Genomic DNA, 13,418 nt, shown 5'->3' on the forward strand with positions numbered 1-13,418 from the left:
GTCCATGCATCATTGATCGATTGCAATACCAGGTTCAGCATGGGTACAAGGGGGCGCTATCCATAGGAATTTTTATATACAGGCAGTCCCCTACTTAAGCATTCAGAGAGGTCACCAGGGGGCAGAGGGGTCCGTCTGTAAGTCGGGTGTCCTTAAGTAGGACACCCGACTTACAGACGGACCCCTCTGCCCCCTGGTGACCTCTCTGAATGCTTTACTATGGTCCCAAACCGTAATGATCAGCTGTAAGGTGTCCGTAAATTTCTCAATTAAATACAACTTTCTGGCAAAGTCTCTGACAGTAAAGAATCCTATAGAGGTAGAACCCATTTCCCCCATCTATTTCTATCGTACAACTAAAACTATAAAGTTCATCCTGTTAACCATTGCAACTTTCTGCCAGACTTCTTGCTCTTACTCTAAAGAACCCTTCTCTTAGAACTTCTCTTCCCAATTATAATCACAACTCTCTATGGTAGAAAGTCTTAAAGTTTCCTTGCTCTTACCGTAAAGAACCCTTCTGATCGTGTAGTAGAATTTCCACAATGTGATTCATCTTTTTCCTTCACAGTTTTTTTTCCTTGTACAGTAAAGAACCCTTCAGACATAGAAGCCATCATCTGTTTGTATTAGTATTGTTTGCTCCAATATTATACACCCACGCTGGGGTATTCACTTCTACGAAGCTCACATTCTATCACAACCTTACTGCTCTTACTATAAAGAACCCTTTCCATAGAATAGCACCATTTCCTCTACCAGGCTTAAAAATTCTCCGTTATTTTGAAAAGGTCACATCCAATAAATCATCACAACTTTCTCCGTAAAATAGTCTCAAAGTCTCTTTGCTCTTACAGTAAAGAACCCTTCTTATTAAACAACCCCTGCAGATACAAAGTTTTACTTCCAATATATTGTACTAACCATTAGTGGTTTGATTTTTCTTTTTTTTTCTTTTAATTCACATGCTATTATTCACCTAATGTTGTCAAAGTTGCTCAGCTTTTACAGAACCCGTCTCAGAGACAGTGTCCGTCCTCAATGTGCATAGGCATTGTAGTGTCATATAAAGCACAACCGCTTTGTGGGATTCATGCCCTTGGAGCTCACATCCAATTAACTAGAGACTGTGAGAAAGCTTTAATAAAGTCTTCTTGCTTTAAAGGAAATCTACCACCAGGATAAAGAATTGTAAACCAAGCGCACTGACATACTGGTGAGTGCCCCCTCTGGCAGGTTCAGCTTTTCTTTTAGCTTCTTAGGACCTTGTTTTTACAATAAAAAGGCTTCACAAAGTATGCCAATGAGCCTCCGGGGCTCCAGACTCCATAGATGTCGATGGAGCCCCGAAGGCTCATCTGCATAATTTTTAAAACCTCTTTTTCTTAAAAACAAAGGCATACGAAGCTACAAGAAGAGCAGCTTCTGCCGGAGGGGGGCACACACCAGTATGTCAGTGTGCTTGGTTTACAATCCTTCATCCTGGTGGTAGATTTCCTATAACAGTAAAGAACCCTTCTCAAAGAAACTATTTCCTCTACACGTTTTAGAATCTCTCAGCCTAATATAATTCAAACCTTTTGAAGCCTTTTTTTTCCAAACATCACATTTACCTAAACATCATAATCTCTGTGACCTTTGCTCTTACAGTAAAGAACCCTTCCTTTACAAATACCATGTTTCTCCCACGTGAAGTAGAATTTTTCTAAAATAATACAAAACCCTTGGGGCCTGGTCATGATTTTTCTTTTAAAATAAATGTCACACAATGATTCATTCAAACTTTCTTGCAGTCTTATAGTATCCCGGCTCTTACTGTAGAGAACCACGATTCCTCCACGTGTAGAGAAATTCTCAGCGTTGCGCTACAAATCTTCAAACAACATCAGTGATGACCGTCTGTTCACCTTGTATGGGATCAATCTACAATCCATCAGAGGCGCCTCCTCTTACCTGCACAGGAGCGGGCCTTGGCTCTGGATGCCCTGGTGGCTTGGGACAGTGGCCTCACCTTCACCATTGGGTTCTTACTGGACAGTGCGTCACGAGCTGAAGAAATAAGAACATTGTAACGTAACATCCACACATCATCCTGCAATGTTGATCTTGATCTGGAACATAATTTGACTGATCTCAGCTGGAAATTTCTTCTCGACTCTTTGGATCACTGACCATCTCCAGAAATCTAGAACCTGTCACCATATCTTAGGCTTCTCTTCTGGTGGCCCCCCGTCTATGGGGATCAGCAGACCCCTTGGCCATTAGATTGATGGATCAGCCACGACAATCTAATGGTACTCACTACCCCTCTGCATCACTGTATATACTAGTTACAATACACAAGGATGACCCTACCTGTGATCGGACTGGAGAACACCCCGAGAGCATGCGTATCGTCCACCCACTTGACATCGAAGCCTTTCTTTCTGCAACACAAAATGTACAGGTGTTCAAATGCACAAGTCACACAACAAGCTGCAAGCAGAAGCAAAATCTCAAAGCCACAGTTTACTAGAGGATACAGAATCAAGTCTAGCAATCCATACATGGCCAAGATATAGGAACACATAGGGGTGGTAGCAGGAAGGGGGGGGGGGGGCTGGAATACAAGATCATTGTAATAAACTTTGAGCACTTCAAATCCTTGTCAGTTTAAAAACCTCTGCTTGCTCACAGTGAATGGAATCCTTCATCTAGAAACCTAAAGCAGATACATTTCTAGGACTTCACCCAACTCTTTCAGTCTAGGAAATGCTGTGTGTGCTACAATGTATCAGAGCAGATACCGTATACGCTGGGAGCGCAGAAGGGTCAACTTGATACATTGTAGACGGGTCTAGAAGATTAGGATTTGGACACGGAGCACAAGATGATGTGCATTAGAGGAGGAAGCCCTACTGTATTCTAGAGCAAGGGGTCTTGTGCCCCTAAATAAAACGTAATGGAACTGTGGTCAGTGAACGGAGGAGACGCAGACAAGCTCGACCTGCGGCTCCATTAATCCGAAGAAGGGGGTGGGGCGAAACCTCCATAATGATGATCGTTGGGTGTCCCAGTAGTCACAATGTTATCTGCTATCATGTGGCAAACTTTGGACAGCCCCCTATAATTTGGCTCATAGTTTAAATTGTATCATGAGGATCTACACTTTTTGATATCTCCTATGAGCTCTGGGAAAGCTGGGTGATCGCTAACATGCCCACTACAGTGACCCAGCTATTCTAGGGTATTGAACAGCAATTCTGCCTAATCATGTAACCAGAAATGGAATTCAGTAGCCAAGAAAAGCCGGCGACTGCGCTAGAGCAGTGTGAGCTCCTGCATATAACGTGAACCAGGAGAGAGCAGGACCTACTGGTAGCTGGAGAAGGCGCGGAGTAGGTCCTCAGTCTTAAACTCTGCGGGGAAGTCATAGATCTCGATGACATGTGACAGCTCCGGATCATCCATATCCGGCTCCTTAGGATCATAGTCATAGTAGTTATATCTAGATTGCTTCCCGCCGTCTCCATCCCCCTCTCTTAAGGTCAGCTAGGAGGAAAGCCACAAAAACCAGCACATCAGCAGATAAGGTGCATCAAGAAAGGTGTAAATCACATAACCAACCTGAACCAAACCTTCTACCTCATCGAGCTTTAAAATTATGGCTGCCTGGAGCCACCACTACAGGGAGCTGCAGGACTGTTAAAATGGACTCATATTCCAGGACTGTAGTTTCTCGAAGTGCAATGCAGGCCTGACACTGCTGTGCTTTTAGCTGTACCACAATGCTGTAATACTCAACCAGAAGCCTGATACAGTTTTCAACTTTGAAGTAGCACAATGCAGAGATCTAAGAGCACAGCAGGGCGAACACCTCCAGGGAGAGAATCTACAATTCTGAAATATAAATTCACATTTCACAGTCCTGCTGCTACCAACAACATACACAAAGGTATGATTACACAGATCGATAGGGACAAAACCTAACGCTGGCTGGTCAAAACTTCTTCCAGATTTTATTTAACAAAGACAGAATTAAATGGATTTTCCGGTAGACGGGTTAAGACATGTCAGTGACAATGGGTCTAACCATTAGGAGCCCCATAATTTGCATCATCATTAGCAGTGCTCACAAAAGTCTGATCTAGACACTTCTAGAAGCTATACCCTTTCCAGAGTAATATCCCTATACTGCAGCCTACTTTTGTAGATGTATTCAGACAGCTCCATCTACTGGTGGCTTCAGGGAGCCAGAATTGCATTGCAGGGAGATTTGGAGCTCTGTATCAAGAAATACATAACACAACTGAATGCAATAAAGGGCAAAGCGAGTCGTTGCCATTTGCCCCACCCAAATATATAAGAGTTGAATAACACCCATAATTTTACCTCTTCCAAATGGTGAGGGTCAAGACAATCTCCATCATCAGTAAAGAGAGAATCCCAGCTCTCTTCCTCAGCCCCGCTGGCCTCGCTCTGTGGCACTTTCTCAGTGGTTCCCAAGTTTGTGGTGCCTTGTTCCTTCCCAGGGTGTGAACGCCCATCTGATACACAGTCCGTTCCGGTCAATGAACAGTCCAGGACTATCCCTCTGTTATGCTCGGCATTATCCGCCATTATGCAAGGCTCAGGGAGAGCGTCCATGCCCTTATAAGTGGGCACCTCCTCTGCAACTTCTGCCAAAGCAGGAGCCACGTCCTTTATGGCCTCTGGAATGGGATCTACCAACATCACCGCAGGTGAGGGCGATAGTTCTGCCAGTCGTAAGTCTGTATCTAAACTGTCCATATTGTGATTTACAATGGGTTCTATCGTCTCTATTGAGTCACCAATACCCTCCCGTCCAGCCACCAGCTCAACCGCATCCGTCTCCCCAAATCCATGAGGTCTACTTGGGCCCTCCATTAATAGAGAAGTATGCAAGCCATCTAACCCAGCCCCGATGTCCTCATGCGGACAACCACCATCGAGCCTTGCCGTGCAGACATCACCGCGCTCCTCCTCTGCTATAACAGCAGCGAGATCTAATTTTCTCTCTGTAATATTTTCTTGCTTTTCATGCGAGAGCGTGTTATCTGCATTGCTTTCCAAGACCGAGCCAGGTCCAGATGGGACTTTAGTAGTGTCACTTACACAGATTACCTCCGCACTATCTGTGCCGGGTAATAAGATGTTGCTCTGCTGTACGGTGGTGGCGTCTATATTCTCTGCTTTGCATTCCCAGCTGTTATCTACGGTATTAGATGGGAAACCTAAATTGTCCTGATTGCATACACGCGGCTCCGCGCTGCTGGATAACCTCGCTAAGTCTTCCTTCCCTTGTAAAGAGTCGGCAGGGTTCTCAGATTTCCGAGGCTGGGACTTTCTCTTGGTCTGTACTTTCCGTCTGGCCCTATCTTTTTCTGCCCACGTTTCCTCTCCCCCTTTTCTCCTGTGGTCGGACTGTTTTCTCGGACAATCTCCGGCAGTGGTGAGCCGGGCTAGTGAGGGTTCAGTCTGTTTCGGGGAGGTGGAATCAATGCGTGGAGCAGTCGAGCAGCTTTCACTTGAAGCCAATGTTGTTGTCTTCTCATCGATGCTCAAGCTATGAAAAGTTTCGCCAAACGAATCATTTGCTTCAGTTGCGACGCCACGGTCGATAGGCTCAGCCTTTGTAGTGGACGATCTTGAGAACCTAGAGTTTTGATGGTCTCCGCTCTCTAAACCAGTGGTACGATGGTTCTCCTTGGTGTTCCGGTATCGCTCCTGGATTGGGGTTTTGTTGGACGACGCCGAGGTTTGGACGGTGCCGACTCTTTCATTGTCTACCACGTTGCGTCGAGCCTTTGGCACATATAAAGCTTTATCGGGCCTCCGGTGTCGAGGTCGGTCTTGATCCATTGAATCCCCAGTGTCCTGAGATGATGATGATTCTGTATCTATTATGAAGGAAGGGAACACAAAGTAAGGAATGAGTAACTCAAAACACCTTACACTGCGCATGCTCAGTATGAAAATTATAGATCATCAAGAACGAGCAAAATGAGCTTCCACCAGTTATAAAAGAAGGCGAAGCAGGTCGTCATCTAAGAGAATCTCTCTACTTTCCAACTCTTTGTGTTCTTTCACAGGCATTTTCCATGAGGAGGGTGTCATGGGAAGCCTCCAACACATGGCATCCAAAAACACACATGGCACATCCTCTTATTTTATGTGACTGACACAATAACAATCTTACTTCGTAGTTAAAGGGACCCTGTCACCACATTTTCACACATTCAGCCAGTGACAGGTTCCCATAGAGCCTATTAACCGACACCCCTCTTTTAGCTAAAAATTGTTTCCCTTACATCCACATAAATCAACTTTATATTATTTTCCCTGGCATCAGACAAGGCTTGTCTTGCTTGACTGGCCCCTCCCATCTACTCCTCGTCATGTTTCAGCATGTTAAGTGACATCATCATAGGTCCTTTAGCCTCCTAACTGAACACCATGCTTACATCTGATCACATGAAATCACAGGAGCCTCCATGGACTTCTACTTCTCCCCATCCTCCATGGAGGGTGATGTGATTTCATGTGATCAGACACAGAAGTTGCAGATGTAACAAGAGCTTTGATGATTTCATCCTGGTCACATGACTTTAAGTGCCCAATGATGTAACAGAGCTCTCTACACAGCAGAATATCACAGCCTGTCAATCAGGAACAAGGAGGCGGGGCAATGCAAATACATTTTATTATGCAGGACTCACTTAGTGTAATGACTCACATCAGGTTAGTTACATTCAAGTTTAAAAACTGATTGTTGCAACATTGTAGCCATGGAACTATTTAGGGATAAGCGCAACGCTTCTTAAAGGACACCTGTCATCAGGTCTGTGTCACTTGTCCTGTCACTACTACCTGTTGGAGCAGCTCACAAGGATCCCATCCCAGCCTTTATCTAGTTATTTCATACATTATTCATTGTAAAATCATCTATTCTTTATTATGTAAATGAGGCTGGTCACATGGTCAGAGGCAGTGATGTCACCCCTGTTCCCCCTCCCCTCTCCTCCCCCTGCTCATGTCTGTGTGTAATGTATAGTAAAGCATTGCTAGTGTGTGTGCTGCATCTGCTGACATGCTGCATCCTCCCTAATACACAGAGACACAGACATCAGCTACACAAGTGCCTGACATGTTCTGCTATAACATGTGTGAGACACAGACATCAGCTACACAAGTACCTGACATGTTCTGCTATAACATGGCTTCCTGGAGCTGTTGCATCTCTCCTACACACACACAGGCTGCATGGGGGCGTGGCCACCAGCAAGCACATGGAGCAGCCATTACATGGAGCTGCTGTCAATCAAGCACTGAGGGTGTGGCTGTGCCTCCCACTCAAGAATAAGCTGGACAGCTTGAATATGCTAATGACTCACTGGACATTTCACAGGTCATTTGCATACAGCTTTAGGATCTCATTGCTTAGGGTTACAGGCATGTAGAGGGACAATGAAGGGATAGAGGCAATGCTCTCTAATGGCAGTTTATGGAAATATATTTAGATTAGGGGGGTTATTTTGCATGACGGGTTCTCTTTAATCATAGTTTTTAATGCCATTATTTCGGGTGGGTTAATTTGCATTAAAAGGTTCTCATTACCATAGCCTAGAGCCCAAGAGATGCTGGAGCAGGAGGGCTGGCAAGTCTTCCAGGGCTCCTCAGTTTTTGGGAGCTTCTCAAATATTCTAGTTCCGATCTCAACTTGATGCCTCCTCTTATTATTTTTACAGTATCGGTAACGGAGGCGCATTTGGTATTTTTAGGGCCCCTCGCTTCACTCTCCAGCCCATTGCTCCCTGCTCGGCCATTGCTGTAAGATGTATTGGAGTCTTAAGGATGGGGCCCCCTGTTCTATGGGCCCCGAGCTATTGCAAGGGTTGAATTCTGGGTAAGTCCCTGACAGCAGAGAGTTTGACCCTTTCCAGCAATATCTGTAAGTGTCTGTTGCCTACTATGGCGACTATTGTACAATACAGAGTCTTAGTATCACAGGACGGGGATGTAACAAGCCCTGGCATTAGCATTCCCCTGCTCCCTACTGTCTGACAACTCATCAGCGCTGATCGGTCTCGCACTCTGGATTTCCATTGTCACCTTTCTCCAGATCTCAGCTTCTTGTTTCAGAGGTTGACAACGTGTCCTGATCTCCTGTGCAGAACAATCCACAAGTGAAAGCTCTTGTCCACGAAACACATATTGGAAAAGATTAAAGGGAACCTGTCACCAGGAATGTCATTTTTAGCTGACAGGTGACAGGTTCCTATAGCTTGTGCTCTGCCGATTTTCAAAATGCCTTTGTCAGCATTTTGAATCATTTCAGTAGTTCATAAAACTTTATTTCACGTTACCTGGCTCCTTGCCAGCAATGTGAGGCGAGTCCCAGGGGCGTAGCTCCAGCCTGTGTCTCCTCCTCACCATTCCCCTGGATGATAGTAATGAGAAGTCCGATTCTTCTTAGTGAGCTGGATCATTAGGCTCTGCTCACTAAGAAGAGCCGGCTTTTCTGGCTCCCTATTAAATATATAATAGGGAGCCTCTGGCCAGTCAGTCACCGCACTCCACTTTTTTTTTTTTTAACTGTAAATTTTTATTGAAAGATTTTTTTTTTTTTTTTGTAATAACATAGATTAAAACACAGTATAAAACAGCGGGTAATGCATGCATTGCTTGATAAGTCATACATTTTTCTGCATTTACAGTGTACAAAGCAGTGAATAAGAGGTATATGCACATTCAAGTAAAAGAGCTTTCGGGTGGAAGACATGCTTATAGTGCGATACAATGTAAATCTGCCTTTACCCCTTAAACTAAATAAAGCTGTAGCCTTATACCAATAATGCCAATAAGCCTCCAATATTCCCTTAATTGCAATAATGCTACAACACCCGCATCAAAGGATGAGTAACCGGGATAGCACACTAGACAAGACACACCACACACACTAGGTAAGGTAGGATCTGTGATGGGGAGGGGGGGGGGGGGGGAGAGCCGCATTATTAGTGATTCAAAGGTGATGTATCATTCACACCCGGGGAGGACCCACCGCATTTACAAATCATTGAGTACACAAAAGGAGTTCCAAGGTTCCCATACCTTCTGGTAGGCGTCAATTGTATTATTGAGGGAGGCCGTTAGTTTTTCTAGGGAGCACATCTCTTTCAATCGAGCGAATAGTTCGGATTCTGCCGGGGGCGTACTCCTCTTCCATGCCCTTGCTATCAAGCATTTGGAAGCTGTGCAGAGACTTAAGAAGAAACTAGAAAGATGTTTTCTCAGATTGCGTGGGGGGACATTGAGAAGATACTGCATAGGGTCTAACGGGACGGCATCACCAAACAGCTCCCCAGTGAGAGCTTCTATTCGTCGCCAGAATGGGATTATAATTGGGCATGTCCAAAAGATATGGAACAATGTGCCTACCTCAGTCTGACACCTCCAACAGGCATCCGGAACCATTGGATTCAGCCTATGTAGCAGCGCTGGGGTATGGTACCAGTGCATTAGTACCTTGTACTGAGATTCTTTGTAAGTGGTACAAATGGACGACTTGGCTGTTCTGCTCCATATAATTTGCCAAGTCTCTATCGAGATCTTTTTGTTGAGATACCCCTCCCATTTTGTCATATATTTATGTGTTAGCGGGGCATCACCTGGTGGGGTGCATAATATTTGATATATTCTAGAGATCGTCCCTTTTACTGATCGCACTCCACTTTTAACCTGATTTTATTGTGTTAAAGGAGGTGTGGTGAGCCGATTAGGGGTGGGGTTAAGTGAGGTATCGGCACACTGAAGGGAGCCAACTCCCATCTTACACACAAAAGAGCCGGCTTGTTCATGGATGACCCATCACTACTGGATGAGTGTGGAGGAGAAAAAACTGACTGACGCAGGTACACACAGGCACCCTCCATGTGCCATGTCCTGAATACTAGTGAGCATACCCCCCCCATGTGACATGTCCTGAATACTAGTGAGCATACCCCCCCCCATGTGCCATGTCCTGAATACTAGTGAGCATACCCCCCCCCATGTGCCATGTCCTGAATACTAGTGAGCATACCCCCCCCATGTGACATGTCCTGAATACTAGTGAGCATACCCCCCCCCATGTGCCATGTCCTGAATACTAGTGAGCATACCCCCCCCCATGTGCCATGTCCTGAATACTAGTGAGCATACCCCCCCCATGTGACATGTCCTGAATACTAGTGAGCATACCCCCCCCCCATGTGCCATGTCCTGAATACTAGTGAGCATACCCCCCCCCCATGTGCCATGTCCTGAATACTAGTGAGCATACCCCCCCCCCATGTGCCATGTCCTGAATACTAGTGAGCATACCCCCCATGTGACATGTCCTGAATACTAGTGAGCATACCCCCCATGTGACATGTCCTGAATACTAGTGAGCATACCCCCCATGTGACATGTCCTGAATACTAGTGAGCATACCCCCCATGTGACATGTCCTGAATACTAGTGAGCATACCCCCCATGTGCCATGTCCTGAATACTAGTGAGCATACCCCCCATGTGACATGTCCTGAATACTAGTGAGCATACCCCCCATGTGACATGTCCTGAATACTAGTGAGCATACCCCCCATGTGACATGTCCTGAATACTAGTGAGCATACCCCCCAATGTGACATGTCCTGAACACTAGTGAGCATACCCCCCAATGTGACATGTCCTGAACACTAGTGAGCATACCCCCCATGTGACATGTCCTGAATACTAGTGAGCATACCCCCCATGTGACATGTCCTGAATACTAGTGAGCATACCCCCCATGTGACATGTCCTGAATACTAGAGAGTATACCCCCCATGTGACATGTCCTGAATACTAGAGAGCATACCCCCCATGTCCTGAATACTAGAGAGCATACCCTCCATGTGACATCTCCTGAATACTAGTGAGCATACCCTCCATGTGACATCTCCTGAATACTAGTGAGCATACCCTCCATGTGACATCTCCTGAATACTAGTGAGCATACCCTCCATGTGACATCTCCTGAATACTAGTGAGCATACCCTCCATGTGACATCTCCTGAATACTAGTGAGCATACCCTCCATGTGACATCTCCTGAATACTAGTGAGCATACCCTCCATGTGACATCTCCTGAATACTAGTGAGCATACCCTCCATGTGACATCTCCTGAATACTAGTGAGCATACCCTCCATGTGACATCTCCTGAATACTAGTGAGCATACCCTCCATGTGACATCTCCTGAATACTAGTGAGCATACCCTCCATGTGACATCTCCTGAATACTAGTGAGCATACCCTCCATGTGACATCTCCTGAATACTAGTGAGCATACCCTCCATGTGACATCTCCTGAATACTAGTGAGCATACCCTCCATGTGACATCTCCTGAATACTAGTGAGCATACCCTCCATGTGACATCTCCTGAATACTAGTGAGCATACCCTCCATGTGACATCTCCTGAATACTAGTGAGCATACCCTCCATGTGACATCTCCTGAATACTAGTGAGCATACCCTCCATGTGACATCTCCTGAATACTAGTGAGCATACCCTCCATGTGACATCTCCTGAATACTAGTGAGCATACCCTCCATGTGACATCTCCTGAATACTAGTGAGCATACCCCCCATGCCCTGAATACTAGTGAGCATACCCCCCATGTGACATCTCCTGAATACTAGTGAGCATACCCCCCATGTGACATCTCCTGAATACTAGTGAGCATACCCTCCATGTGCCATATCCTGAATACTAGTGAGCATACCCCCCATGTGACATGTCCTGAATACTAGAGAGCATACCCCCCATGTGACATCTCCTGAATACTAGAGAGCATACCCCCCATGTGCCATGTCCTGAATACTAGAGAGCATACCCTCCATGTGACATGTCCTGAATACTAGTGGGCATAACCCCCATGTGACATGTCCTGAATACTAGAGAGCATACCCTCCATGTGACATGTCCTGAATACTAGTGGGCATAACCCCCATGTGACATGTCCTGAATACTAGAGAGCATACCCCCATGTGCCATCTCCTGAATACTAGAGAGCATACCCTCCATGTGACATGTCCTGAATACTAGTGAGCATACCCCCCATGTGACATGTCCTGAATACTAGAGAGCATACCCCCCATGTGACATGTCCTGAATACTAGTGGGCATAACCCCAATGTGACATGTCCTGAATACTAGTGAGCATACCCCCCATGTCCTGAATACTAGTGAGCATACCCCCCATGTGACATGTCCTGAATACTAGTGAGCATACCCCCCATGTGATATGTCCTGAATACTAGTGAGCATACCCTCCATGTGACATCTCCTGAATACTAGTGAGCATACCCCCCATGTGACATGTCCTGAATACTAGTGAGCATACCCCCCATGTGACATGTCCTGAATACTAGTGAGCATACCCTCCATGTGACATCTCCTGAATACTAGTGAGCATACCCCCCATGTGACATGTCCTGAATACTAGTGAGCATACCCCCCATGTGACATGTCCTGAATACTAGTGAGCATACCCTCCATGTGACATCTCCTGAATACTAGTGAGCATACCCCCCATGTGAGCGGCTCTGGAGTCTGTACAGTCCTTGCCTGTAACCTTGGTTCTGTACAGACAGGCGGTGGAGTCTGTCGGGAGCCGCTATCCTCGGACGTGCCGTATAGAGGGAGAGTAATAAACCTGCATTCTGGAGAACATAAAACGCCATGCTAAATAAAGCGGCGCCGTGATGTAGTTGGCACTGCGGCGGTACGGTGCTCGCCACCTGGACTGGACGGGTAATGAGGCGAAGGCAGCGCCGGAGACTCCTTCACCTCGTCTGTATGTGATAAAATAACCGGCAGAAGCAATATATAAGAGTCACGGACATCAGCACAGGAACCGCGGTATAACGGACTGGACCAGACAACATCTGCACAGATAAACTGAAAGACTCCGCAGAGGGAACAGCCAGCCAATCACAGCGCTGGGCTGCACTCGCCCACCTGGGCCACTATGCAGAGGGGGAGCTGTGCTTCTCTATCGCCAAATGCTCCCATCAGTCTCAGGGGAAGGGAATCTCTCCGCAGTTCTGACTATGCAGCCCAGGAGAGATGTGGAATCATAACACTGTGGGTGGTGTTAGTAGCAGCAGGACTGTGATATGTGGATTCATATTCCAGGATTGAAGCTTCTCCAAGTACACTGAGGGCGTGGCCTCAGACTGCTGTGCTCTCTGCAGTCAGTGTTGTCCATGGGGAGATGTGTAATCAGATCTTGTATATGTATATGTTGTTAGTAGCAGCAGTACTGTGAAAAGCTACAATACAGGAATATAGATTGATATTTCACAGTCCTGCTGCTACAACATACAACAACATACACAGAGATAT

The 13,418-nt window shown here is 46.0% G+C and overlaps 1 protein-coding gene across 3 annotated transcripts in view; it reads right to left on the minus strand.

Moving 5' to 3' along the window:
• Positions 1-13,418, minus strand: part of R3HCC1L (R3H domain and coiled-coil containing 1 like) — a 41,277-nt gene that overhangs the window by 14,526 nt on the left and 13,333 nt on the right. Inside the window, exons 2-5 of one of the 3 annotated variants that reach the window (XM_072129732.1) lie at positions 4,372-5,900; positions 3,356-3,531; positions 2,356-2,426; positions 1,954-2,049 (exon numbers count right to left, since the gene is read on the minus strand). In XM_072129732.1, coding sequence (XP_071985833.1) covers positions 1,954-2,049; positions 2,356-2,426; positions 3,356-3,531; positions 4,372-5,862 — 1,834 coding nt within the window. In that variant the 5' untranslated portion in view covers positions 5,863-5,900. The remainder of the gene's footprint in view (positions 1-1,953; positions 2,050-2,355; positions 2,427-3,355; positions 3,532-4,371; positions 5,901-13,418) is intronic. The other 2 variants (XM_072129734.1, XM_072129733.1) reach the window with 2 other exon arrangements.

This window comes from Engystomops pustulosus, chromosome 11, assembly GCF_040894005.1.
Source record: "Engystomops pustulosus chromosome 11, aEngPut4.maternal, whole genome shotgun sequence".
In the NCBI taxonomy this organism is placed as follows: domain Eukaryota; kingdom Metazoa; phylum Chordata; class Amphibia; order Anura; family Leptodactylidae; genus Engystomops; species Engystomops pustulosus.